The 27,556-nt window shown below is 52.5% G+C and overlaps 1 protein-coding gene across 2 annotated transcripts in view; it reads right to left on the bottom strand.

Annotated features, from left to right (window-relative positions):
* The window catches only part of Kif21b (kinesin family member 21B), a 46,612-nt gene that overhangs the window by 4,182 nt on the left and 14,874 nt on the right, over positions 1-27,556 (bottom strand). The window contains exons 4-35 of one of the 2 annotated variants that reach the window (NR_153829.1): positions 26,173-26,322; positions 25,952-26,086; positions 25,443-25,613; positions 25,079-25,194; positions 24,364-24,559; positions 22,500-22,689; positions 21,714-21,777; positions 21,405-21,623; positions 20,981-21,062; positions 20,510-20,627; positions 19,525-19,716; positions 17,524-17,723; positions 16,250-16,357; positions 15,471-15,539; positions 14,344-14,576; positions 14,035-14,182; positions 13,613-13,807; positions 13,415-13,516; positions 12,249-12,414; positions 12,040-12,091; positions 11,799-11,856; positions 10,828-11,033; positions 10,670-10,747; positions 8,689-8,802; positions 6,620-6,658; positions 4,497-4,633; positions 3,651-3,831; positions 2,514-2,678; positions 2,115-2,232; positions 1,491-1,661; positions 818-1,017; positions 169-348 (exon numbers count right to left, since the gene is read on the bottom strand). Coding sequence is in view for 1 of the 2 variants with exons in the window: in NM_001039472.2 (NP_001034561.1) it covers positions 818-1,017; positions 1,491-1,661; positions 2,115-2,232; positions 2,514-2,678; positions 3,651-3,831; positions 4,497-4,633; positions 6,620-6,658; positions 8,689-8,802; positions 10,670-10,747; positions 10,828-11,033; positions 11,799-11,856; positions 12,040-12,091; positions 12,249-12,414; positions 13,415-13,516; positions 13,613-13,807; positions 14,035-14,182; positions 14,344-14,576; positions 15,471-15,539; positions 16,250-16,357; positions 17,524-17,723; positions 19,525-19,716; positions 20,510-20,627; positions 20,981-21,062; positions 21,405-21,623; positions 21,714-21,777; positions 22,500-22,689; positions 24,364-24,559; positions 25,079-25,194; positions 25,443-25,613; positions 25,952-26,086; positions 26,173-26,322 (4,373 nt within the window). In the remaining variant the exon portion in view is untranslated. The remainder of the gene's footprint in view (positions 1-168; positions 349-817; positions 1,018-1,490; positions 1,662-2,114; positions 2,233-2,513; positions 2,679-3,650; positions 3,832-4,496; positions 4,634-6,619; positions 6,659-8,688; positions 8,803-10,669; positions 10,748-10,827; positions 11,034-11,798; positions 11,857-12,039; positions 12,092-12,248; positions 12,415-13,414; positions 13,517-13,612; positions 13,808-14,034; positions 14,183-14,343; positions 14,577-15,470; positions 15,540-16,249; positions 16,358-17,523; positions 17,724-19,524; positions 19,717-20,509; positions 20,628-20,980; positions 21,063-21,404; positions 21,624-21,713; positions 21,778-22,499; positions 22,690-24,363; positions 24,560-25,078; positions 25,195-25,442; positions 25,614-25,951; positions 26,087-26,172; positions 26,323-27,556) is intronic. The other variant, NM_001039472.2, reaches the window with a different exon arrangement.

Here is a 27,556-nt window from a genome sequence, read left to right as displayed (position 1 = left end):
TCCCAGACTTTCCTGTTGTGTTGTGTCCAGGCCTGAATGCCTCCCCCTGTTCTCTGCCACCTTAGGGTTCTGGCCCACTGCTCATGCTAGCAAGAGGGTCGGGGAGGGTGATCTGTAGGGCCAGGCAGGGCGTGAAGTAAGAAGGTTAAGAGTAAAACAGGCTCATACCGTGAAGAAGCAGCTCAGATCGAGGTGGGGGAAAGACAGGAAAAGGCAAGATGGGAAGAGTGAGAGGGGGAGGGGGAAGGTCAGGGCAGGGTGGTGGCGCGGCCCTTTATGGCCAGGACTCGTCGAGGAAGGCAGGGGGTGAGTCCAGGGACGTAATTCCACAGCTTTACCCGGCAGTCACTATTTGAGGGGGGGTGGGGGTGGGAGGTAGAGGCAGAGAAGAGAGGTAGGAAGAGATGGGAGGGGAGAGAAGGGACATGGTGGGAACAAGGAGAGAAAAGAAGAAACCCGGCTGAGTAGTGTCCCTGGGATAGAGGGCCTGGCACTGCCTGCACAGGAGCCAGAGCTACAGCTGGAGGGGCAGAGGTGTGGGAGTGGTGCAGGGCAGTCTGTAGCCCTTGGGGGGTGAGAGCCATTTGGATCGCTGCGGGGGGGCAAGTCCTGGCCTGGGGCCCAGTGGCTCCCTGATCCCCTGCCTTTGCAGCACCCAGGACATTGGGTGCCTAGTGCTCAGTGAAGTTGAGCACTAAATATAAAGAGGAGTGCTTGATGGGATCTGTGTGTGGGGACAGCTGCGGAGCCCTGAGCCAGTTGTCAACTTGGTCACTCTAGGAGGGGAGCAAAGCGGCTCTCTCTGCCTAGCACCTACCTGGAGGCCGTGAAGATGTGCTTGCTGTTGGTGCAGATGGCATTGATGGGGCTGTCGTGGCCCTTGATCTCACCAATGGGTGTGAAGTTGTCCACATTCCAGACCTTGATGAAGCCGGCCCGGCAGGCGCTCAGCAGCATGGGCCGGCCGGGTACAAAGGCCAGGGCGCACACCCAGTCCTTGTGAGCGTTGGGGATTTGCTGTGGAAGGACCAGGGCTCATAAGGTGTAGGGAAGAGAGAGGGCCTGCCCCAGGGCCCCAGGAGCACATCACCCCTCCTGCTAGCCATGGAGGAATGCCGCCTGGCTCCGGACAGCTCTAACATGCAGATGGACCCTACCATTCCCAGGAGCCAGGCTGGGGGGATTCCAAAGCACAGATGGGTTCTTCTCCCCAGGTCCCACATTCTAAATCTGTGCTGCTGGAGAAATCTTCAGCCCACAGGAGAGCTAGGCTAAAGTCAAGTGCTCCCACAAAGAACTGGGCACAAGGGCTTTGTCAAGAGCAGGGTATAGCAGGGTATAGAGGGCCCCAGCGGAATCCCCGCAGGCTGCAGGGAGAGGGGCGTGGAGGTAGCAGGGAAGAGGGTAGATAGCAGGCAGTCTTGGAGGGGCTCTGCTAAGGTCTGCCTGTGGCCTTGCCCTGGCACACTCCTCCCTTCCCTTCCCCAAACCTGGATGAGCTCCTGCTGGTCCAGGTCCCACTTCTTGATGCCATTGTCTCTGGAGCCACTGAAGAGTATGTCTCCTTGGATAGCCAGGCATTCAATACCATCATAGTGAGGGGGCTCAAAGTTGTGGGTTGGGCCAATGGTGCCCGTCACACAGTCGCCCAGCTGGAACATCTGCAGACGAGGAGGGGCAGAGCTCAGACAGGGGCATGATCAATTGGGGCAGGCCTGGAGTACTGTGGGAAGGACACTGCCATAGTCCCACGACCCCATCTCCATTTATTTGTTCCCTTTTACTTTCTGGCTACCGAAGTGTCCAGCCATACCCATAGAGAGCAAACTAAATCACTGGGTCCTGTGTACTTCGTATTTCCCCCAATCTATCATTTTAACGGTTGCATCATCTCCCATTCAGAGGTTCTACCTGCATTCCTCACACACTGAGGTCGTTACTTTTCACCATTTACAGATTAATTCTATCTACACATCCTCCTGTCTTCTCCAAGACGCCCTCTCAAGCGGCCGTTCCCGGAAGTCTCACTGGGTTTTACGTGTTCCCGGTAAACAGCACCGCTTAAGCTTCAGAGCAGAGGTGGCCACAGCTCGTGTCAAGGCAGTTGTAGGTACCTTCACATAGTGGTCCTTGGAGCCCGTCACCACGAGGTCATGCTGGTTTGAAGTCTGGGTGACTGTTAGGCACATCACTGGGCCAATGTGGCCAGTCAGTTTGCCAATGGGCTGGAACCTGCAGTAGGGAGAGGCCCAGGCAGGGATAGTATGGTCAGAGGGCACTTACATCGGATCAGGGGACTGGAGGGAATCTGATCAGGAATAGATAATCCTGGCCACTCTACTCTGTCTCCCCTTTAAAGCAAGATCAAGGACCAAGATTTTCAGCGGCAGAGGACAAGGTCATAGAGTGGGGGATTGGAGGCACAGTTGAGGTGCTGCCCACCCAGGAGTGGGCCACCCCATGCAGAGGCCTGTGGACCTTCCCTGGGTCTCTTCTCTAGCTCCGTCACCGACCTGTTGAGCTCCCAGATGCGGACAGCATTGCCAGAGGCAACGTATAGCATGGAGCCTGAGGGGCTGAGGGCCATCTGGTTGATCTGATGTTCCCCCTGGGCACTGGTGATGGCGCGGGTGGATGTGGCTATGCACGCATCTCCTGAGATCACCTGGCCTGAGGACCTACCCAGAGGGGGGAAAAGCAAAGCCAGAGGTCAGTAGAGTCTACCCACAAAGGCCGGGAAACGAAGAAAACATCACACAGGCCAGCTCAGAAAGCCACTTCTTCCAGGATGCCTCCTTCCCTATCTGGGAAGAACAGCTTCCCCTAAAAACAGGGCCAAGGAGAGAGATTGACTCAATTCGACATTTTTCTACGACCTGTCGGTGTGCGTGGGTAGGTTTGAATAGCCTGTTAAGAGTCCAGGGAGAGGCTCTGAAGCTGGCTGGTTCATGTAGAAATCACTTAACTTCTCCGTGCCTGTTTCCTCATCCCAGCCCCCAGACTTCATTAAAATAAATAAATAAATAAATAAATAAATAAATCTATAAATAAGGACAGCTTTAGGCTTACAGCAGAACTGGGTGGAAGGTGGAGCTTTCCCATTCGCGTCTTTCTTTCCCACTGTGCATGGCCTCCCCCATTGTCAGTGCCCCGCGCCCCACAGCGTCCTGTGCTACAGTACGCGAACCTATAATGGACCCAACATCACCCAAGCTCATCGCATACAGCAGGGCTCACTCTGGGTGTTCTATAGTCTGCAGATTCAGTCAAATGCGTAACGTTATCTGTGACTACTGCATCATGCAGAATAAATTCAGGGCCCTAAATACCCTCTGTGTCTGTTTTCCAGCTGTCAAGTTAAACAATTTGTGATTTATAGTGGACACATAAGGACAAAACCTGACTTCTGGAAGGTTTGTGTCCTTACAAGCAGGAACATGCTATGCTGGGTGGCACATCTGTGTGGCCTGGCTTTGGAGGCTGCTGCCATCTGCTGGTCTTTGGGATCTATGCAGGCCATCTCAAATGGTTGAGCTTGGAGGACTGAGATAGGCCAAAGGATCTTCGTGCTCACCCAATCAGGCTGTGCTGTGCTTATTGGTCACCGCAGCAGGGAAGGAAGCACTATTCTCAAGTAGTGGTAGACTTACGTGAGTGTCCGAATGCACTTGGCTGAGTCCCGGATATCCCACACCTTGATGTAGGAGCTGGACACAGAGAACACCAGCCCCGAGTGGCTGCAGTATTTGATAGAAACCACGTTGTTGGGGTGACCCTTGAGAGCTGCAATCTCCTGCCCTGTCACCAGGTTCCACATCTTGCAGCTACGGTCTGCCAGATACAGGGAAACAAGTCTGAGAGAGAAGCAGGCGTGCATGCATGTGCAGTCTCATAAAAACTCAGGAGACCAAGAAAGGGCTGAGAGCTTTAAATAACCATGAGTTCTCTGATCTTTGTGAGGTGTCCTGGACTGACATAAAATTCCTACAAATCTCCTGCTTATTAAATGACCAAGCATCAAGAAAACATAAAAAACCTTGGAGCCAATCAATCATACCTCAGTTGGTAGCTAACTCCTCATATTTGTATATGTACATACATACATACATACATACATACATACATATATTCACATATGCATGCACAGGTTTCCTATTATGTATGTCTGATACAAACTTGTCCTTTCTTCTGGTCAAAGCTTTAACTTTTTTATGGTGACTTGGTTGTGGGACTATAAATTTCCACTGCTGAGACCAGAGGAACTGCCTGGGTGCAGCTGCGGAGATGATGTGGGTGTTGGGTAATGTTGGGGAGGAAGTGATGGTTTTAGAGAGTTGAGATGTTGGGACTTCAGAGACGCTTCTAGAAAGGTGACCTGGAGGAGTGGGTCATGGTAGAGCCAACAGGATCGCATGGGAGGGAAGGCTCAGCCAGGGGTGTGGTTGGGTGTGTGAGCTCCGAGCCTAACGCTGCTGGCCCCTCAAGTCGGCACGAACCTTTGGATCCCGTGAAAAGCAGCTCATCGGTGGCATCCAGGCAGAGGATGGGCTTGGTGTGACCCTCGGCCATGGAGATGCACTGCAGCGGGGCCGTCCGCGCTCCCTTAGCTCCGCCAATGGGGGTGATGATGCCCCTTCCCGGGAGAAAGGGAGAGAGGATGTGCCAGTCAGCCAAGGGGCCAGGCTGACTGAAGCACATGGAAGAGAGGGGTCTGGGCTGAGAGGGGACAATGACTCATGAGAGATACTGAGGCTGCTAGCAAAACATCACCACTGTCTGAGAGCCAGCGAGAGCTGTGGCTGCCATCCTTAGCACTGCAGGAGACGCCCATGCCAGGCAAGTTGGAAGGGACAGGGTAGGAAAGGCTACCTAACCTGAAGCCAGAGATAAGCATGCAGCCAGCTCTGGTGGGGCAGAGCAGAAGCCCAAGTGTTGGAACAGGTCTCTGTAGTTCCCATCAGCCTACATGCTTCTTTGGTGATCAAAAATGGGGGAAGGGAAGGAGAGAGGGAAGGACATCCAGGCCGTTACCCTCCCCGTACTTCGTTGCCAGTCAGTGTTCTGGGGCTGGCACCTTCCAGCAGTGAGGTGGCTGGGCATCTACAAAGAGCCCCTACTTGGACCAACATAGTCAAACCTGTGCCCGTCACTTACAAAGGGATAAATCAGCACTGTTATCCCAGCACTGTGTAGGCTCAGGCAGGAGGATTGCTGTGAATTTGAGGCGAGACTGGTCTACAAAAGGAGCTTAAGGCCAGCCTGGCAATATAGGAAAACCTTGTCAAACACAAACCAACCAACAAATAATGTCCCCCTCCAAAACCTCAAAGGGATAGATAACCTTAGGGGACCACAGCCCATCTTGGGGCTGGGATGCTCGGGCCTCTCTGGAACTAGCCTGCCTGGACCCGGAATGGCACTTGCTTGTTCTGCACAGTGCTCCATGAGCAAGAAAGAATAAAGCCAGGTCAGCATGAGGGTTCTGATGATGACTCTGTCTCAGGAAGGTGTTTCGGGATGAGACCCAGCCAGGCTACATCTAAAACCACATTCAAGCTGTTCAAAAGACAACGCTGTTGCTGACAGAAGCGCAGTGGCTTGGGGTTTACCAGGTGGCCAAGATCCCACTTGTGGCACTTTTACACAGTATGGCAGACTTGCTTGTGGCTGGTGCAACACCAGAATACTAGTCAGGCTGTCTACTTGCCATATAAACACATTTAGAAGTAGCTCCCCGAGCTGCTTTTGCTCCTGACTTGGGATACAGGTATAGGCTGCGTTAGGCCAAGGTTGCCGTAACCTGTATCATCAAGAGCCTGCACTCTGAAGAGGATGGCATGTTACATACAGGTAACAGTTGCTGGCAAGGCCTTACTGCACAGGAGGATCAATCAGTGGTGCTAACCACGGGACAGAGCCTGGTGAGCAGAGAACATGCGTGGAGAGCTAGAGGGAGCTCTCGGCCTTTAGAAGAGAGCCTTCTGCTGTCCCAAGTCTTACCCCTTGCTGTGGGGGAATCTGTGCTCAGTAGGCTTGAGGGACCAGCCTCTGGTTGTCCCATGGGCTCGGGGAGGAGACACCCACACACTGCATGCTAAGAGATATAAGCAGGGCACTGCTTCCCTCGGAGCTGAAGTTTGTAAGATTCACCCACCAACACGAGCTAGCTTACAAAGAAGCAAGCACAGCCACCATAGCCAGTGACACTCAGCAAAGGACTAGCAGGCTGACATGGTCCTCATGGTACCTCTCACTCTGCAAAGCTCTGCTACACCTCCGTTCCGACCCAGGCTTCCATGTCCCTCCCCCACCTTGCCCGGGGGGGTAGGGAGAAGAGAACAGGGCTCTGCACAAGCAACTGCACCCTCCCTCGCCACAAGCCCTTAGCTCTAGCCAGGCATTGCATAGTCTGAGGCCATGGGGTCACCATGAGAGGGAGGAACCATGGGGTGAGAGGCACTCTCAGGAGGGACGGGGATATGGAAGAGGCAGGGTGGGGAGAGGAGGGGCTGCATGCAGAGGACAGGCGTACAGGCAGGAGGGGCTGGTGGAGCATGAGGCAAAGAGAAGAAGAAGAGAGCGGAAGGGGAGTCAAACACGAGAGACATTCTGTGTGTACCTCAGGACCTCCGACAAAGAGGAGTCGCTGTCATCAGACCTGGGAAGGGCAGAAAATTAGCTGGATTAGGGGAGAGAGGAAAACACACGTAGGGATGGCGGGAGCAGCAGCAGCAACAGCGCAGGGAGGTCAGAGGGCGGTTATTCTCTTCAGGGAAGGCAGAGAGAGGCAGAGGAAGAAGGCCTTCGAGGAGAGTGGTGGGGTTGGGGAGGGGACAAACTGGCCTGGGAGCTGGGAGAGTCCCCCAGCAGTGGGCCACCAGGGGGTCTCTCAGCTAGCAGGGTAGGGGTGAGGAGGGAGCCACGGGAGGTGTGGGAGGCTAGCCCACTCTTGGGAAGATGGTTCCAGGTCTCTTTGCTAGTTCCAAGCTCTCTGGTTGGCCCACACTACATAAGCTGGGGCCTAACTGCATCACCCCAGCAATGCACAAGCCTGCCCAAGGTCGCAAAGCAGCCCTGCTGCTCTTCCCTTGCTGAGACCATGTCTAGAAGCTAAGTCTGTTACATGTGGGTCCCGAGACTGGACTAGTGGATAGGCCCAAAGCCTGTAGAGCAGGCTAGGATGGGCAGGATCCTAGCCCAATTCTTGGGAGTAGGAGAGAGAGAGAGAGAGAGAGAGAGAGAGAGAGAGAGAGAGAGAGAGAGAGACAGAGAGACAGAGAGAGAGAGACAGAGACACAGAGACAGAGAGAGACAGAGAGGAAGAAGGAAAGAAGGAGAAAAGGAACAAGGAAGGAAGGACAGAAGACAGACCCGTTTAAGCGGGATGTCGTGGCACATGCCTGTAATCCTAGCACCCAAGAGGCTAAAGCAGAAGAACAAGGTTTTCTAGTCTAGAGACATGGCAAGTCCTTGTTTCAAAAAACAGAATAAAGAAATTAATAATAAACAGTGGCCTGTCAAGTCAATTGCATGGCACTGGGGGCGAGAACTGTATTATGATAAGGAGGGCCAGACACACCCACAGCCCCTTCAGTAGGAGCTGAGCTGAAGCAAGCCTGGGGTTAGGACAGTGTCAGGATGCTGACCTTCTGGGTCTGCCTTCATGGTCTTATCACTGAGGGAGCAGCATTTCGAGCCAGAAGGGGTACTTATGTGAGAGACTGGGCAAAGCCTGTATCATGTACAGCAAGCAGTCAACAGTTTAGGCTCCCCTGAGGGTCACAACATCATTGCTCCTCGTGGAAGGAAAGCTTTTAGGGGGAAAGGAAGGTGTCCTTTGAGGAGCTACAGAGCTGAGGATGGTCACAGTGGGCTTGGGGGGAGCACAGAGGTGAAATCAGGGATGATGGGGCTTGCCCCAAGGAAAAGTTCCACTGTCAGAGTTATTCCGTTAGAGTCAGCAGCCCCAGACTCTGAGCCACTCTCTAGGAGAGAGCCCTGGGGCTCTGCTTCGGCCCATATTCTTATGCAAACCTGGGAGGACAGACCATCCTTGGGCTGACTGACAGTTCAACTGGAATTATGCATGTACAGCAGACTGCAGAGCAACATTAAGGACCTTCTGAATACAGGGATGGCTGTGAACAGAACGACCCCATAGCAACTATAGCATAGCAACAGGAGCTGTGAGTACAGCTGAGTACCCCATAGCAACTGTAGCATAGCAACAGGAGCTTGCAGTACAGCTGCAGGTGAGGCTCCCATGTGGGGATGACCCAGTGGTCTCTGCTTGCTGGACAGTGCTCAAGGATCATGGGACCTTGTGTAAAGCTCTTGCAATCAGGTGAGACAGTAAAGAAAGGGCTTCCAAGAACAGCAAAGACAGCAGAAGCAGATAAAAGGGGGCACTTTAGAGCACCCTCTGGTATGCTTGCCTCACAAGGCCACCATAACTGACTCTGACTGTCCCACCCTGGTGAGGTAACTTCCCTCTTGCCCTTTCCTGGTGTCCCAGCATGCTTGAGGGGAAGGAGAGACCCTTGGTCAGTACAGAAAAGATGCTACTGTCAGGGCCTCATGGCTCAGAGGAGCCGGGACAGGAGGGCTGGAGTCTACCCACTTAACCCGTCCCGCAGGCTCCCTCCCAGCATCAATGCCTTCCTTCCCTGGCTCTCCACAGGCCCTTACTTGTCCAGTGCTGAGCCCTGGCTCTGATTGCTGGTGAGACGAGAGAAGACGTTGCGGTCGTTGCGGGGCCGAGTGGGAGGTGATGAGGGAGGTGTGAATCCCATGTCTGTGGATCTGGGAAATGAGGGCAGAGAGAGTCATCGGTGATCAGACCCTTGCTCATAACTCCACCTAGCTTCTTTCCCACCAGGGGAGCCCCAGAGGATGGAGTCTGTTGTGTTAGGGACCTCAGACCTGCTTGGCCCCAGTCAAGATCCTAGAAGCTGTTTTTGTTTGTTTGTTTGTTTTTTTATATTTATTTGATTTGATTTGGTGTGGGCGGGTGTCAATGCACAATGTGTGTGTGTGTGGTGCCTGCGGAGGTCAGAAGAGAGCACCAAACACCTTAGAACTCGAGGGAAGCCCGTGAGAGATGGGAGTTGAACCCAGGGCTTCTGGAAGAATGGATTGTGCTCTTAAGCACAGAGCCATCTCTTCAGCCTCTTAAAAATCACTTCCTCATAGCGTATTTGGAGATTCACCTACTAGTTGGAATCTGCTTGCAGTCCCACAGTCCTTTTCTATGTGAATCACAGACTTAGACAAAGCAGTGTAGTGAAAATTCTGAGTGACTGGCATGAGTGCTTCTCGCAGAGGCTGTTTCCACCCCGACCCTGGAAGCAGGTGTCCTGATGGTGCCTTGCTTGCAACCTTTATTTATTATTGCCTTCTGTGCTTCTTAACGGTGCTTTTGATTTTTGTTTGTGTTGTGACACATGATCTCACCATGTAGACCAGACTGGCCCTGACTTTGCAAATGATCCTCCTGCCTCTATTTCCTGGGTGCTAAGATTACAAATGTGGGCTACCAGACCCAATATGGTGGGTTTGATCACTGAACTGGTCCCAAGGCATGCATAATGGGACAGTGCTCTCAGAAGTTGCTAAGCATTAGAAAGCTGGGAAAGATTACACAAGCTTCCTTGGTGCCACAGTGCTGTGGTCGAGCTCAGTACTAACAAGCAATAGCATCCGGTAACTAGGGTGCCTTTAAATAGAGACAGACCTAATAAAAGGTGATGCTGATGCTGACATCGCAGTCATCTCACAGGAACACAGCCCTCATCCTCCCTGAGACCAGTGACTCTGATTCAACGATTCAGTGTTCAGAATGCTTGAACCGGGAGAAATGACAGTTCCTTCAAGGAAGAGTCTATGACCTTGCTGGCCCGCTCATTCCTCTCTTTGGAAAGCTGTCGTTACATTCCCCTCCCTTTGGACCAGATTCATGAGTTCCGCTTCACCCTCAGACCACAACTTCAGCGTGTTCTCTGAAGATGATGTCCGTTCAACTCCCCTCCACCAGCAGCACATGCAAGCCAGTGCTATGCGCATCTGCTTTGGCAAAGATGGGAGGCTGGCGGCTGGCGCAGGTTCTTTTCCTGCCTCTCAGCAAGGCAGGCTGCAATGGTTACTCTGAACCCTAATGCCTCACTATTTAGCTGCAAAGGCCACCAAACCTCTAGATTAAGTATATGACTGTCGGGCCATAAAGGGTCATATGTGTGGGAACTCTGCAGAGCTGGGCCCCTGTGTATCTGACTAACTGGACACTCCAGTGTGACTTCTCTTGATAGTCTGAGCTCCCTCATAGAAGGAAGCCTTTGAAAGATGGAAACTACGAAGGTTTTAAGACCACAAAAAGAGGCTAAAGTTCATTTGGACAACACCATCAAAGCTGCTGCGGGCCATCCAGGTAGAGTGCGCACTGGGAGTTTCCAGCCTGTGGTTTAGCTATGTGCTTCCAGGTGCCTTGTGGAGAGAGACGGCATCTCTTGAGCACGTACCAGACATGGCTGGCTAGGGTCCATGGCAAAGCTGAATGACCGAGGCCAGCTGGGCCATAGCAAGTGTGATGATGGTCCACAGAGAAGAAGCTCATAGCTATTCTAAGGCCTGGGCTGACGGTGACTCTGGAGTAGATTCTAGAAGACGCACTTACCTGATGGGCTGTCCCCGGTCATAAGACTTCCTTCGGGTAAGAGGAGACGTGTCCGTGGCACCTCGAGATTGCCGAGGGCTGGAAAAGAAGGTTCCAGTGAATCAGAGACCTAACTTTCTGCCCACCTTGATCCCAGGTACCTGGATCCCCCTTCTTACAAAGTGCTGCCCCGGGTGGGCAGGCTGACGGTGCGTGAGACCTTGTCCCGGTAGTAGGGGTCCCGGATAGAGAAGCCCACCCCATCCTCTTTGATCTCAACGAGGGAGGCCAGGGACTTGGTGATGTTCTTGGTAGAGCTGTCCAATGGGGGTCCTAGGCACTCCGCAGACACGGCCTTCATCTGTGCGGATAGCTTGGGCTCACCCTAGGAAAGGAGGGTTGAGTGAACTGATTTGCCCAACTGACGGACCATAAAGGGAAAGTGAGTGCTTTGCTTGGCCCGATGCCACAGACCTGCCATCCCAGGCACACAGGAGGCTGAGATTCTAGGGGGGAAAAAAGCAGAACAGAGCACAGGACGGAGAGGTGGGTGAATCCTGAGGAAAATGGTACTGCCCGGCCTGAGGGAGAGTTGCTGATGGAAGCCCTTCGCTGGACTACGCAAACCGCAGTGTCCAGACTGAATTCCAGTCAGCTCGCCCGGGACTAGGCACAACTCAATGCTCACGGCAGTCTGCAGCTTCCTGAGTCTGACTTTAATAAGCCTTGAGTGTTGGGCCATTCTAATCACTAACCCCTGGCTGTTAAGAACACTCCCCCCCCCCTGTTCTCTTTCATGCAGTTGAACGAACAGCTGTGGGATTCAGTGGGGAAGGAGATGTCCTGTAAAGCAGGGTCCCTGGGTCATGTCATGTCATGTCATGTCACGGGGTAGAGTAGCAAGAAGCTTTTTAGTTGTTCTAGTCACTTCTTCCGTCTCGAAAAGGGTGGGCTGCCTGGTCTACATAGCAAATTCTAGGTTAGTTTCTTCCTTCCCCGCCCCCAATTCCAGGCAAGATCCTTCTTGGCACCTCCATTCCTGATGAGGCTAAAATTGAATTGAGGCTCGGGGTGTGGAACTACAGTCATAGAAATCGGGCTGAGACGTTGGCCCCTATAAATCTGTAGCCTGTTTTCTAGCAAGGCTTACCTTGAACTTGAAGTCATCGTGGCTGGTGGAGCCTTTCATGGTAAATGACTGGGAAAAGCTAGGGAGGAAGCCAAGAAAGTTTAGGAACATGCCAGTTACACTCTATCTCTCTAGGACTTAGACATCTGGATCCCAAAGAGCCTGCAAATCTAAGCTTAGCCCTGGGGCCCTATGGCAACCCCTCCTCCACCCCCCAGTGCATGCTGTGAGGCAGCCTCTGACTCCCTGCTTGAAAACTCACCTCCCCTCAGAGAACTCAGAAACTTCCTCATCTGTGCTTGCATAGCCATTCTCTGAGGGAGGGAGGAAAAGAAGGAAGGAGGTTGAGAGACCCCATCAGAATATGGGGAAAGGAGACATGGCCTCCCTCTGGCACCACCCAGTAGGATCAGACCAAGGCTTCTGAGGGAATCCCCCAAGGCAGGGGGACTTCCCTACCCTTATGCATACCATGCTGCACATTGTAGATGAGGGCCTGCAGCTCGGGGTGTGCCTCGGCCTTCTCACGCAAAGCGTCTAGGAGCAGGTGGTTCTGGGAAGAGCCTGTCATGTCTGTCTGTCTAAGGCGTCCTTCTAGCAGCCGGATCTGGGCTTCCTTCTGTGCTACTTGAAGTCCCTAGAGGCCAAGAACAAAGCTTGGGCTTACTCCTTCCGGCCTGTGGTTGATGCTGTAGCCCCTAGACTCCTATGTACACATTGGTGACGGTCACCTTAGCATATACTTTGTTGTGGGTGGACTTGTGACCCCCCTCATTCATATGCACAAGTCCCAACCTCTGTTACCTCAAAATGTGACTGTACTTGGAGACAGGTCCTTTAGAGCGGGAGCAAGTATGATATGAGGTCATAGGTTGGTCCCTAATATAGTATGACTGGTGTCCTTATAATAGATCATGACAAGCTACACAGAAGATCATGTCAAGACACGGGGAGGAAACAATGGCCAGGAAGGGAGGCTACGGAAAAAACCACCCTGCTGACACCTGGATCTTAGACCTAGTAAAGCCCTTTTGCACCAGCCACTCTGTCTGCGACATTTTATCAATGTCGAAGAACCCTCCAACATCAACAAAGTCCCCTAAGACACAAAGCAACATTGAGGAGCTTAGAGTCAGGCAGTGTGGCCTCCCAACCCCTTTCAAGTTAACTATATGTACACTGGCTGGTGTCTGTCCCCAAGATTCGAGTCCTGGGACAGAAGGAAACATATTCACTGACCACTGATTAAGGAGAGGGGCCCAAAAGACTCCTGACGTTCTGGTAGGCAGAGGGTGGAATGTAATTTTTTGTTTCCTGTTCCCCAATTCCCAATGTATACACTTCTCCCTCTGCCTCCAACAGACCCAAGCCCAGTCCTGCCGTGGACGCGCCTGGGCCAGGGCACCTTTAACTGAAGCTCTGTAGTGCGCCAAGCCGCTACGTGCAGCATTCTGTACAACCAGCAACAAGTTCTGTATTGTCAATGTTTGGGTTTTAATAGCCCCAGAACCTGAGTCTTGCAGATTCAGTAGCTTGTCCCAGCCTGTGAATGACGCAGGTGGGAAGGAGCCAAACCTGTGGACTTCACTACCAGGGTATGCGATGCCTGTCTCGTGCCAGGGCAGCTGCCAGCTCACCTTGTCAATGGACGCCTTGAGGAAGTTGTCTAGCAGGAGGCGGGCTTCAGCCAGAGAGCAGGAGCTAATGACCACTGACGTGTCTGTTGAGTCCAGCTCCTCCTTTTAAGTGCAGAAAAACAGACAAAGCATCACACAGGGCTGTTCACACATTCAGGGCTCCCACCCCTATCCAGCCAGGCTGGGTCCTAGGGGCACCTTGGTTTCCTCCAGCTGCACGATGGTGGCTTGGCAGTCAGTGATGCTGTCGTTGATGTAGTCAATATTGGCTGCCAACACTTCGATCTCCTCAGCCAGCTCCTGGAGCCCCTTCTCCTCCTCTGGGCTCTCAGCCTGCAGGTGCTCCCGCTTCCTCCGCAGCGCCTCCTGCAGGAGGAAGAGCTCCTCCCTTTTCTGCGAATGGGGTGGGGGAGGGGATAGTGATGGAAGATACAGCTCAGGCACAGGCGCTGCTGCCCACAACTCCTACACCAAGCCGCCCACCTGTCTGGGGTTGTCCAGAGGTCTGAAGAGGCATGAGGGGCAGAGAGCGGGGGACGGGAAGGAGTGAGGAGCCAGAGAAGTGACCATGACGGGACATGCGGAGCATGGGATGGGAGAGATGGGGAGGTAGGTCCCACCTTTATGAGACGCTCCATATCAGCCTCCAGGTTGACGATGGTCATTCTCTGCATGACAATGTCAATGATCCTCCGTTCCAGGGACTGCCATTTGAGTCTCGCAGCCTTACTGAAGCTTTGGCTGGCTCCCTTCTTTTGGAACTTTTTCCTGGGAGGCAGAGGCAAAGGGGCTTTGGCTGACTGCTCGGAACCTCCCTCTGCAGCTCTCCTGAGGCCCCTCCCCAGAGCTGGAAGCAGAGAGTCCAGGCACCGACCTTCCCACTTCCTCCCCCTGGTCCTGCCTGCCCACAGGGCACTCAGACTCTTCACCTGGCTGGGCGGCCGCCATTGACAGTGGCGGTGGGGCGGTCTCCCAGGAAGTGGTCGATCTTCCGGTTCCACTGACGCACTATGCTGGAGACGGAGCGGGCTCCCGACTCAGCCTCAGACGAGGTGGTGCTGGCAGACACCTCAGCCCCAGAATCCATATTGGGGGGCTTCAATCCTACACGCCCAGCCACTCGCTCAGACATGGGCTTTGCCAGGCGCCTCAGTGCAGAAACCTGGGGGCAGTGGGGACAAGAAAAGGGGAACCCAGTGGGCAAGGAGGCCTGGAGGGACAGGAAGCCTGGAATGAGGTATTGGGGAGAATAGAGGCAGCTCTGTACAGGCCTAGCTTGGGGCTATAAAGAGACAAGATGTCTGTGTTGTAAAATAAACAAAATCCTGTCTGTCTGTCTGTCTATCTGTATTTTACGAGTATGTGTGCATGTGCAACCAGATGTGCATGTACATGTGTTCCCAAGGGTCTGTGGTTTCCCTTATGTCTCTCAATGACCCTAAGGCTCATCCATTAGCTAGACTGGCTGGCCAGCAAGCTCTGGGAGCCACCTGTCTTTTTTTTTTTTTTTTTTTTTTTTTTTTTTTTTTTTTTTGGTTTTTGGAGACAGGGTTTCTCTGTATAGCCCTGGCTGTCCTGGAACTCACTTTGTAGACCAGGCTGGCCTCGAACTCAGAAATCTGCCTGCCTCTGCCTCTCGAGTGCTGGGATTAAAGGCGTGCGCCACCACGCCCGGCTGGGAGCCACCTGTCTTGACCATGCCCCAGTTGTTAATGTAGGTATTGGGGGGTTCAAACATAGGTCGTCATGCTTATGTGGTAAGTAATTTGCTGACCGGGCCATCTCTCTAGCCCTTTTCATTCTTTTGTAAGTGACCAGCTAGGCGCTCAGGAAGGGATGTGGATTCTGCCCTCAAGGCACAGCTGACTGCTTCAGAAGCCATTTCTCACAGGGTGCTACAAATTGGCAAGGCTGTATTCACTGAATGAAGAAAGCTCTAGTCCACAAGTAGCATGGGGCTGTGCCCCCCCCCACACACACACACACTTCAGAGGAGAGCAAGCATCAGAACCAAGGCTAGTCCTGTACAACCAGGCTGCCTGTTGACAGCACACACCTCCTGGGTTTTCCTCCTCAGAACTATTTCCTGCTGGCGCTTCTGAGATTCCAGGGCTCGTATCTGAAACTGAAAGAAAAGGGTTGGGTCACCTTCAGCCACCAACAGCAATCTTTTTTTGAGGGGTAGGCGTGAAGTTTGAGACTGGTTTTCTCCGTGTAGTCTTGGCTGTCCTGGAACTCACTCACTCTGTAGATGAGGCTGGCCTTGAACTCAGAGATCAGCCTGCCTCTGCCTCTGCCTCTGCCTCTGCCTCTCAAGTGCTGGGAGTAAAGGTGTGTACAACCACTTTCTGTCCAGACAGGAATCGGGACAGGGTAGGCAGCTCTGTAGACAAAGGCTCAAGATTTTCTTGTGTGGGGTGATTCTCACACAGCCAAACTGTAGATAAAATGGTACCCAGAGTCACACCCTTCTACCAAGGGTGGCCACGAGGAATTCCTGCCCACAAGGACAATTCTTTTGGTCTTATCTCCTATCATGAACATGAATCTGAACTAGAGGCCCAGTCCTCCTGTTTCTTCCAGGCCTGGAGCTCCATGTGTTTGATCTTTGTTGGTGACTTTGGGCAAATTCTTGCCCTTCTCTGAACTCAAATTATCATCTTGGACATGTAGGGGTTGGGGCAGAAGCCAACAGTGGCTCTGCCTTTCTGATGGGCTGTACTCTGCTCCAAGTGTGGCTCTTGTCACTTGGAACAGTAGGAACTGGAGGGGGGGTTGCGGGGGGGGGGGTAACTGGTAGGGAGAGGTGGCTGAAAGCTCCCAGAGGCCTCTCACCTCCTGCCTCCGTTGCTCCTTCTTGAGCTGAGCAATCTCCCGGTTCCTCTTGGTCTCCACCAGTCGCCGCCGCTGCTGCTCCTCACGCATTTGCTTCATGAGGGCTACCTGGGGTGGCAGAGGTGACAGAGGTGAGGCAGGGCTGGGCAGGAGTGGCCCATGTGCCCCAGTCAGTAGCTGGTAGTGGGGGCACTAGCCAGGGATGGTCTTCTAGGCAGCACTGACTGGGGGTCTGAAACATAAGGTTTCCTTCCCAGTCATCCTCAGGGGCTAAGATCTATGGGTATTTGAATTTGCCATTTGCTGTCAATGGCTTTGTGTCTACAGGACAGAAGCACTGAAGTCAAAAGTGGACATTGGACTCTTTGTGGCCATGCTGGGCTGATCTCAGCAAGGTAGAGATTCAGCAGATAAAGGCTCTGGACCTGCTTAGGGACAGAGCCCGCCCAGGTACAGCTCCATTTCCTCTAAACTGGAGAACTGCCGTTCCTGTGTACACTGGTCAGCAGGAGTCAGGACAGCAGTGAAGACACCGTTACTAACAGGTCCTAAGTCCCCAAGGGGATACCGCCTTTGCCAGGCTTTGTTAGGGGGTCTGGACCCAGAGCTTAGACCAGGGCTGTGGAGAACTGAAAGACAACAGAAGCTAAGGGTCAGGGCAGAAAGATCCAAGAGTGATAAAGGATATTCACAGGCAAGGATCTGAGAGCCCTAGGCAGGAGCTGAAACCACCCAGATACCACAAGTTCAACACCTCAGCTGCCAACATCAATAGAGCAGGTCCTACAGACTGTGCCCTGTGGGCTGTGTCAAGGTAGAAAAGGGAGCCCAGAGCCACCAAGGACACGCACCAGCTGGGAACATCAAGGGCAGAATTTGCATCCCAACACTACATCTTGGTAGCAGGAACTTTCTTCCCTGAGCCGCCAATCTCCACAAACACAATGGGAGATGGCCATGGTGCCCATTTTTACTATGATTAGAGGCAAGGCTTGTACCAAATGAGGCTTCAGGCTTCCTTGTACAGACAGGAGGCAATTGTAGTACAGCTTCCCAACACAGGGGACAGCAATAAGCAGGGTGCCTGCAATGAACCCAGTACTGGGATGAGGTTGCTAGGAGGCTGTGTGTGGTTGGGGCCGGATTGGGTCACATGATGCTGTGTGTTTAGTGGACAATCCTCACTTAAGAGCAGTGATGATATTCAATGTAGAATATGGATTCGACAACACGGTATAGGTCCCTAGGCCCCACTCTTCATACCATCTGCCTACCTTGGCCTTCTTCATCTCAGCTACCTCCGCTTGTAGCTTCTTCAGCTCCCTTTCATAGCGAGACTGGTTCTTGAGTAGCCTGGCATGTTCTTTTTGAGCAGCCTGTAGCTTCTGCAGGTCCCGGTTCATCTCCCGCAGTCTCTTCTCATAATCTGCCTTTATCTTGTTGGCCTTCTCTTCCGTGTAGCACTCCATAGTGCCTGGGGACAGTGGAAAACAGGGTCAGAGGCACGGGCTCCCACTAAATATGGGCTCACTGGGGGAGACGGGCACTGGGGTCTGATTTTACAGTTGACCCCTCCCCTGAGCCTGCTTCTTCATTTGAACAATAAGGTCGTGGGTTCAGCAGCTGCCCTAACTTTCCTGCTCTGACATTCAGTGTAGTATTTTCAGACTGAGGCTTCGGTCCCTGGAAAGGCGGTGCCAGCAGGAAGTGGTGCGGTAACAAGAGCCGCTGTGGTGTGATTACAGCAGGAATAAGCTGCTGACTCTCCCACCTGAACTGGGAACAGACATCGAAGCCTGAGCAGATCCAAGACCAACCCAACTTCCAGCTCTCACTCCATCTCAGAAAACCTCACCACCTCCTGCCTGAGGCACACATCCTGAGATGGCTCCCTTATCCCCTAGGCCTCCTGAGCCTTCAGCTCAGCCTCTAAGATACCTGAGCCCAACCACATCTTAGCACCGGTCCAATCGGCCTCCTAAGCTTCCACTTTAATCCTCTGACACAACTGCAAAAATGATGTTTTTAAAATGCTTTTAAGTGTCCTGTGTTCTCTCTCTCTCTCTCTCTCTCCCCACTCCCTTCCTTACTTGCTGCCAAGCTGCTGATCTCAACTCTCTGAGGCAAGGTGACATATTACAATGACATACATGGCCTGTTCTCCGACTAGTCTAGACTACCATTCTACCATAGCTGCCTTGGGGCCTTCACAGCTTCTGTCCCCTCTATCTGGAATGTTCTTTCCATTGCTAGTTCTGCTCTTTTGATGCACCAAGAAAGAGCCTGACGTACTTACTCTTTCAGCCTTACTCCAAGGTCACTCTGTGTACCCTTCTATGCCTTGCCCAGCCCACCCCATCGGTAACCTCCCTGTCCCCTCTCCTTGCCATATATATATATAAAAAAATACTTAGGTGTGCCATCCCCGATAGCAATTCTGCTTTATGCTGCCACCTGCGCCAGAGTGTGCACTCTGGGAGAGGGATTTTACACATTAAGACAATTCTAGTCCCTAGAATAACACCTGCTCTATAACACCCGTTCAGCCAACATTTGCTTAATAAAGTGGATGAGGAGATGAATCACTGGCTCAGAGGGCTGCAGGGCAGTAGAAAAAGACAGTTTGGGAAGTCTTATAAACTGAATATAGTAAGTGGGGGTTTGGGAGGTATCTTAGCACAGGCCTAGGGAGATAAAGGATTAGAGATTTTAACATATAAGATGGAGAGAGCGAGAGCGAGAGCGAGAGAGAGAGAGAGAGAGAGAGAGGGAGCGTGCACTAGGCATAGTGGCACCTGTCTGTGCTGTCTATGGCTCTACCACCAAGGAGGCTGAGGCAGAAAAATTGCTACAAGTTCAAGGCCAGCCTGGGCTACATGGCAAGACTCTGTCTCAAAAAAAAGGAGTGGCTGAGCTGTCAAGGTGGCTCGGCACATAAAGGCGCTTGCTGCCAAGCCTGATGACCAAAGTTCAATCCCCGGGACCCAGATGGTGGAAGGAGAGAACAGAATTCTTCTGTAGGTTGTCCTCTGGCCTCTACGTGTCTGCTATGTCACATTAGCGTCTGCACACACGCGTACACACATACACATGCATGCACATGCCCCAAATGTAATTTAAAAACAAAAGTAGCAGAGAAGCTGGGTGAGACACAAGAACTTTTTAACTACGGGCCAAAGGTCACGGTGCTTCGCTCAGAGGTCCCTGTGCACCATGGGGGGATGTCTTTTGACAAGACAGGGGGTCGGGGAGGAGGTGCATGGCTCTGGCCTCACTGAGGTTCTGCAGCACGCGGTCACGCTCCAGCTGCGTATCCCGGATCTTGTTCTGCAGCAGAATTAGCTTCTCCTCGTACTGGTGCTTGAGCGTCTGCAGCCGCCGCTGGCTGTTCTCCAGCTCGTCGATCAGCTTCTGCTTGATCTCGATCTCACACGTCAGGTCTGCCAGGTCGGCCTGGAAGTTCACTTCTGCCGAATCAGACAGAGCCAGACTCAGCCCCAGGCCAGGGGCAGGGGCAAGGGAGAAGTCTAGACAGTTTGAGTGTGGTGGGTGGGCATCCTTTGGTCAGCAGTGACCAATCAGTGACCAGGAAGGGAGGCGGAATACTGCCGGGTGAGGGGTGAGGCGATACTAAAGTGAGCAGCCTCAGAAATACACAGCTGGGCTCAGAAGCTTGGAGGGAGTCTAATGCCCTTCCTACCGTGATGGGCTCATAGGCCTATGCCACCATGACTGATGACATGGGACTGCTTGGGTGGGGGGAGGGTAAAGTGGCCCAGAGCACCCTGTGGGTGAGAGATGACAGACAACAGGACAGAGCTGAAGGACAGATGTCTCCACATTGAAGGAGGGGTTCTTGATGTCAGCCAAAGCCATTCAAATGCCCTGTTTCTGAATCTACCAAAGTGGGCCAGGGATCTCTCTGAGCATGCTCAGTGTTGATTCGGGGGAGCCTAATACCTTTGCCCAAGGTAGTAGTGAACACTGGATTCTTCAAGGGTCAGCCTAAGCACAGTGGTGGGCACAGAAGGAGAGCTAATGCCTCCCCCCCATTATTTGTCTTTACTATTGCTTTTCTTGGCTTCTCATTTAGGAGTCTGAGCCCTGTCTAGACAAGCAGTTTCTAAGCACTCTGGCAGGCCTGACTCCACCCAGGTCCATCTGAATTTCTTCTTGGGAAGCCCAGGTCTGATCAACAGTCCCACTGTTGGGGGACTGGCCGCCAACAACTCTTCTCAGCCCCAGCCCCAGCCCACGCACCCTTTTCTTCAGGGTCGGAGTCTGAGTCTACCAGGCTCTCTTCACTGCCCGAGTCTTCATCCTCATCCTCACGACCTTCCTCCTCCTCACAGCCACTTTCATCTCGCTCTTCCTCCTCCTAGGCACAAAGTACCATCAGCCAGCTGCACCCACCTGGTGAGACGGGACCCCCGAGGCAGAGGCTGGGAGAGGCACAAGACCTCAGGGTGGGAGCTAGCCATACCCTCCTCTGGGAGACCATCCACTCCTGGTAGCCTGGGCACAGCCCTTGTGGAGGATGCTCAGGCTAGCATCATCCATTTGGGATGAGGCAAAGGCCCAAGGGATGGAGATCACCATGGCAACAAGTCAGCATTACCGAGAAACTCAAGGATCAACTAAAGGCAACTCCCTGCCCCACCCCCAATAACACTGACGAAGTCTCTACCCCAACGAGGACATGAGCCCGTGGAAGGCCAGGGTGGTCCTCACCTCCTCAGCCTCGTTCTCGTCTGTCTCCTCACTGTTTTCTGCCTGGAGTTTTGCCCTCTTCTTGAACGCTTCTTTCTCTGGGCTGCTTTGGAAGGAAAATTGAAGCTAGATTAGGGACCAATACCATTCTCTAGCAGGAGCTTTGTAGAGAATGGCTCTTCTCCAGCATCCTCCCCCTCCCCTGCTCTATCCCCTGAAATTGACCTTGGTGGAGATAGACACAAAAAAAGGCTGGAGAAGGTACCTTTCCTCCAAATTGAGTACATGCTTGAGAAATTTCCAAAGCATTACTAGTGATGCCCTGAGAGTGGAGTAGGAGTGGTCCTGCCATACATGGGGTGGGGAGCCATCTTCCTGGATGGTGTTGGGGGGGGTTCACCTTCAAATGTTCTGGTGTCAGGGGTGGTAGTAACATTCCACTCACCTCTTCCTCCGCTGCCTGACCTCCTTCTTTTTCAGCCGCTCCAGGTCTTGCTTAGCCTTGCGGATCACTTCAGAAGCATCTTCCATGGAGGTGGCGGGGCTGCCCCCAAAGGCTGGACCTGCTGGAGATGCTCCCAGGGAGTAGGGATTCCGAGCGGAAGCCCGGGAGAGGCTTCTGCGGAGGGACTCATTCATAGCCTCACTCTCCAGGAGCTTTGTTCTGTGTGGAGGAGGGTGGGGCCAGGTGAGTCTCGTAAAATCGGCCTGGTTAAGTCCATCCAGCCTGCTCCTACCGGACAGGCTTACTCACCGCAGCTCCTCGATCTCCCGGATGTAGTTCTGGATCAGAGCACCAATGGCCTCATTGCCATCACCTGGATGGAGAAGGCAGAGAGGTACGATAGAGGAAGCGGGTGATAGCAGAAAGGACTGGGGCTGTTGCTCTAAGGCTTGCACGAGTCTCCAGTGTGCTAGTTTACCCAGGTGTCTCCATAAGGGAATCTACATGAAGGGAATGCTTGAACATGATCAGAGTGGTATCCGAGCACTGTTGGATAATGGCATGACATTGGAAACAATCTAAACAGCCATCAGTGGAGGCTGTTCAATAAATTATTCGCCATCACAGATGGACCATCATGCAGTCATTTAAAAATTAAGTGGCTATGGATATGAAGATTTATAAGACATGCTGCTAAACGAAAAAAAGGAAGTCATAAAATAGAAAGTATGATCTCATATAGAGAAAATGCAATGCATATTCACACACGTACACATGATATATCTGAATGCATTTATACTCAAAACAAATGTACCGAGAACGCGTGGGAAAACACTCAGCGAGCGGCTCAGGAAGGTTTCTTCTGGATGTGGGTGGAGAGTCTGCTGAGGGGATTTTCATCCTTAACTTAATGTACTGTGTGCCTCTTACATGTTTAAGAGGAAGGCTGTGTGTGTGTGTCATGTTAAATTGCTGGAGAAATGCGTAAATGAAATGATCTGTGCATTGGCTGGTTGCCATAGCCTGCTTGATACTGAGGGTGGGGGTTGGGGGGCACGTTGTTGCTCTGAGCTAGTCTGCCATACCCCGACTCACCAGCCTTGGCCAGAAGCAGGTTGGCCTCCTGGCTCATGAGTTGTGTGACCCGGTTGTTGATGGCATCAATGGCTTCCTGCATGGCCTTCACTCGGAGCCGCAGCGCCCCATTCTCCTTCTGCAGCATGGCGTTCTCTCGGAACAGGTCACTGTAGCCCTCTGTACCGTCCTCCCCAATCACTCGCTTGCCCTGGGATGGAGACAGGCAGGGGGCAGTCAGGTGCTGAATCCCAATGGGAGGATGCATGACAATCCTCTTCCAATCACCTTCAGCCTTCCCCAGGACAGGGTGGGACTCTGGTCTTTATCTCCAGGTTTCCTAATGTAGCTCCTATCTCCTAAGGCCCAAAAGCCTTACATAGCACTGAATATGGGGGCTCACTGAGGGCTCACTGGGAGCTCATGCCTTATAAGGCCAGCCTGGGCAAAATGAGTTCCAGGCAAACCTGGACTACATAATAAGTTTCCTCCTAAAAGCAACACCAAACCAACCAAATAGTTCTCTCTCTGACAACAAAATCTCCAAATTCTTGACTTATCCAGCTGTCAGTCACTTTCAGTGTCCTGGAACGCTAGTCCAAGTGACAAAACCCTACGGGGCCAACAAATTGGCATCCATGGGTGAGTCAGCCTCGGTGTAAGACAACAAGGAGTGGTGGGAACTGCAGTGGAGAAAAGTCACAGTGTAATAGACGAAGCCACTCTTTTGATACCTCTGCTCTCTCATGTTTTACTGTCTACCTTACAGCTGAAGCAGTGACCGTGTATCAGGTCACCAAGACATTGGGCTTACAGAGTTGTCCATTGTATTGACACCAGGTTAAATGTTATAAACTGATGAATTTCACCTTTTGAAATCCTCCCTCTATTCTTTTGCCCACAGATGTTACTATACTCCCTGCTTATTATAAGGGTAAAATTTGGTGCAGAATTGCCACCACCTATTTCCTCTCCTTGATCCTAACGACCTGTGTTCTGAGTTACCAGAAGGAGGTCGGCGGCCCTTGACTGCTTACCAACAGGCTACGACTGTAAACGTACAGCTTGTTTGTGTGTGAATTGTGAGATTTCTTCATCTAATAAACCATGACGCTGCTACTCACTCCAGCCAACTTAGTGCCAGTTGCTAGCAGAGACAAATTTTCCACAGATGTGGAGACTTCCTGACTTTCCAATGAGTTGTCAAGTACAAACCCACCCATCTGTGTGCCGGATTCAGACCAGGTGCTACCAGTGGGTGACGTCAGCCTTGGATATTAGAATTAGATATGCCCCTCAAAGCGCCCGTTTTCCTCCTTTCTGCGTTTTTTTTTTTTTTTAATTGTTTGCTCTCTACCCAGAATGCCTGCTGGCCTCCTTCTGCTGATATCTCATTTGACTTTCAAAATCCACATACACGCCCCTTCCATAAAGTCCCGCCCCACACACCGCCACCGCAAGTAGGCCAACTCCTCTTCCCCTGCAGCACACTGGGCAACACCTGTGTCCCCATTGTCATTGACTCCTCCACAGTGGGGCAGTCTCATCTATTCCAACGCAATACACACTGTGGACAACAAAAAGCACCTGGGAAGCATTTTCCCTTGACCAAACACCCATGCTACATAACCAGGGTGTTCAAATTCTTACACAGTGTATTCTAAGCCTAGACAGCTCAGCCTGCACTGGTTTTGCCATAAAACCCAGTACTGGGACCCACATCTGATGCACAGCGATGCCTAGCAGACATGAGGATGGATGGGTGCTGCAAAGTTGGGAGGCCTGCTCAGAATCTGGTTGTGGGATGCTACAGGGCAAGGTGTGGAGCAGGGCATCGGCCCCTCATGGGCAGCGTTCCTAAGGTAAGGAGTGAGGGAGTGCTTACCGCTTTGTACTCCATCAACTCCATCTGCAGGCGTGCGATCTCAGCCCGCAGCGCGCTGATCTGCTGGCTGGTCTTGTCCTGGTTCACCACCACTTTGTTTTTGATGTTGCGGGCCCGGTTGGCATATTTGAGAGTGTTAAGTGTCTCCATGAAGTCCCGATCCGAGGGGCTCACACAGGCGATCATGATGGTCTGGCTAAGAGTGGAACCAGGGTGGGTGAGGACAAAGGACAAAGCCAGACCCAGGAGCACTGCTCCATAGCTGAGGTTCTGTTTCACCCGGACCCTCCTCCCCACAATTTAACACTTAAAGGACCTAGAACCTGGGATGTGGGACCCTGGGCCACCTGGCTAAGATCTTCCATATCAAAAGAAGAAAACCCTTGAAAACAGTTAACAAGCGCTGACGCCTAATGACAGAATCCTCTGCTTGGAGACGAAAGTGTGCCATGGCCTCTCTGTTGACCTGGTACTTACCATTTCCTGACTCATTGGGCTATATGGCTGCCTTTAAGTATTTTCTCCCACTTATGTGAAACAATGAAACTGAGTCTACCTAGCCACAAGTCACTGAACCAACCCCTCCCAGTCCCTGCCACCAAGTCTGCAGCCTAGGCTGAGAAGGTCGCCTTTCCCTGGGAGTCAGGACCTCAGCCTATGTCAGTGGTCTGCATCCAGCAACTCCACCACCTCCCTGGACTCAGTCATCAAATACCTGTTGCCTCCAAGAGAGTCCTGGAGCAGCCGAGTGAGCTTGGAGTCCCTGTAAGGCACGTGCACGACCTTCTTGCTCTGGTCCCCCAAGGCGCTGATCACATTGCCCAAGGCCAGCTGTGGGAGAAAGAGCCAGAGCTGAAGAGTCACACAGGAAGGCAGCTAGCGCCACACTTGGGCTCCTGGGTCGGTTCATAGACTGGTCTGATAAACTGAGGGCTAAGGGAGGAGCTAACAGGGTCCTTTGGGTGTTCCAGTCAGCAGCTAGAAGCCCAAAGAGAACGACTGGGCAGCCACTGAAGCATATGGCCTGTCTTAGTCTGTGCCATCTGGCTCCTGGGGCTGGTGACTCTCAGTTTGCCTACCAGACCACAGTTGATGGAGATGCCCTCTTTGGCCCGTTCGCCGGTGGCCCCTGTCCGCTTCAGCCGCTCTGAGCCAGCCAAGTCCACGAAGTGAAACTTAGCAGTGAGAGTCTCGTACTCAGTGCCTGTGGGGGCGGCTCCATCTGGAAGCCCAGTCACGGTCTCATTCACCTGCAGCAGAAGGTGACATCGGCTCACTCAGACCGTACCTCCTGATCCTCTGCTAGCCTTCCGCCCCACAGTACCACCATCCATGAGAGTGAGGGTAGCTTGCACAGCAGCAACCCTCATGGGTGCTCAGCACCTGAGAGCAGACACTGCTGGGACACACTAACATTACTCTGTCTCACTCCATTGCATGGATGAGACGAGAGGCTGGAGAGAAATAAAAACTGAGAGATAGAGACAAGCCCCACCTCTGGAGTTCCTAGCCTAGGCCCACGTTTGTTTGTCCTGTCCCTGAGACATCCCTAGATCATGTAGCTCCTGGGCCCTCAAGAGCACCTCACCAGGTCAGGCTGGGCACACACGCGCATCTGGCACAGGTGGATGGTGAAGATGGCATGGGATCGGGAGCTCTGTACATTCATCTGGGTGCTGGCTGTGGTACGTGACAGGGCGCCCTGCTTCAGGCACTGGATCAGCTGGGGACAGACGCAGAGGAGAGGACTCAGGCCCCACGTGCTGTAGGGCTCTGGCCTTTAAAGATGCCCATGTATAAGATGCTCACCTCCTCCTGGGAGTTGATCAGGCGAGAAGTGACACCTGTGGTGTAGATGCCACCGTTGGCATCCTCGTGGATCTTGATGTTGGACCTGCGGTGTCGGGCATCGGGGTCACGGGTGCTGTCAAATAGGTCAAGGATCTCTTCATTGTAGAGCTGTGATAGGGAGGAAAGCATGGCTGGGGTCATATGGTACATGCTTAAGCCTCAAGAGCATCTCAATTTGCTAAAGCAGAAACAAGCTCTGCAATTTAACTTGCTGAACCCTGGTCCTCCAAGCAGTGCTATCCGGAGGTTGCACATGGTGCTCTACTCTCCGGAGGAACAGCATCCAGCAGCTCTCAGCTCCAAGGGGAGGCTGAGGACAAGGATGAAGTATGCAGGTCCTAGGTGTTAAAGGATGGGGAAACCACAGCCTGAATTGAAAGGATCTCATCGTTATTGCCAGGCTGGCAGAGAAGGCATGAGGCTGTGATTCCAGATGAAGGAAGACAAAGCTTGAAGACACCAAGGAGACAGTGCCCTGAGCGCTGAAGCTCTGAGCACCATGGTGCCTGACATAGAAGTGATGGCAACTTCAGGCAACTTCAGATGGGGGACGAATGGCTGTGTGCCTTGCCCGATGCCCAGGAGCAGAGTGCAAGACCGGGCATTGTGGCCCAGCCTTCTGGAAGACCATTGTGCCAGCCCATTTCTGTTGGTGTCTGCTGAGGCGATTCCTGGGATCAGAAGATTGCAACTGTGGGAAATTCAACTGCAGAAAGGCTATGATGTCAAAAGCCAGGGGAAGAGGTGTGGTGTGGTGTGGTGTGGTGTGGTGTGGTGTGGTGTGGTGTGGTGTGGTGTGGTGTGGTGGGGTGTGGTGGGGTGTGGTGGGGTGTGGTGGGGTGGGGTGGGGTGGGGTGGGAGATGGCAGCAGCCAAGACCTATGGAGACAGAGAGAGGGCACTGCAGCCCTCAGACATCCAAGTTTTGATGGCCTTAAGGGGACAAAAATACCCCCACAGGAAGGGGAAGAGGAAATAGAAGGAAGAGATGGAGGAGACAGAGTTTCATGGTGTCTGTGTGTCTTGTATTGGTGTAGACACACTGCATCAGTTAAGCCCCTGTGGTGCACTCTTTGGCCTGGACTTGCTAGCATGGAAGTTCTCCATGGCAACAGAATGGCAAAGGGAAGAAAACAGCGACAAGCTCAACGATATACAGACAGCAAGAACCACACATACTCACGTATATCCAATATACATGTATATGTGTGTATATGTATATATATATATATATGTATGTATATATATATATACACATATATATATATACACACATGCACTCACAAACACTCATATACACTCATGCATACTCATGCACACTTATACAACAATACATGTACACA

The sequence above is a fragment of the Mus musculus genome, chromosome 1, assembly GCF_000001635.26.
Source record: "Mus musculus strain C57BL/6J chromosome 1, GRCm38.p6 C57BL/6J".
Classification (NCBI taxonomy): domain Eukaryota; kingdom Metazoa; phylum Chordata; class Mammalia; order Rodentia; family Muridae; genus Mus; species Mus musculus.
This window is presented reverse-complemented; position numbering and strand designations above follow the sequence as displayed.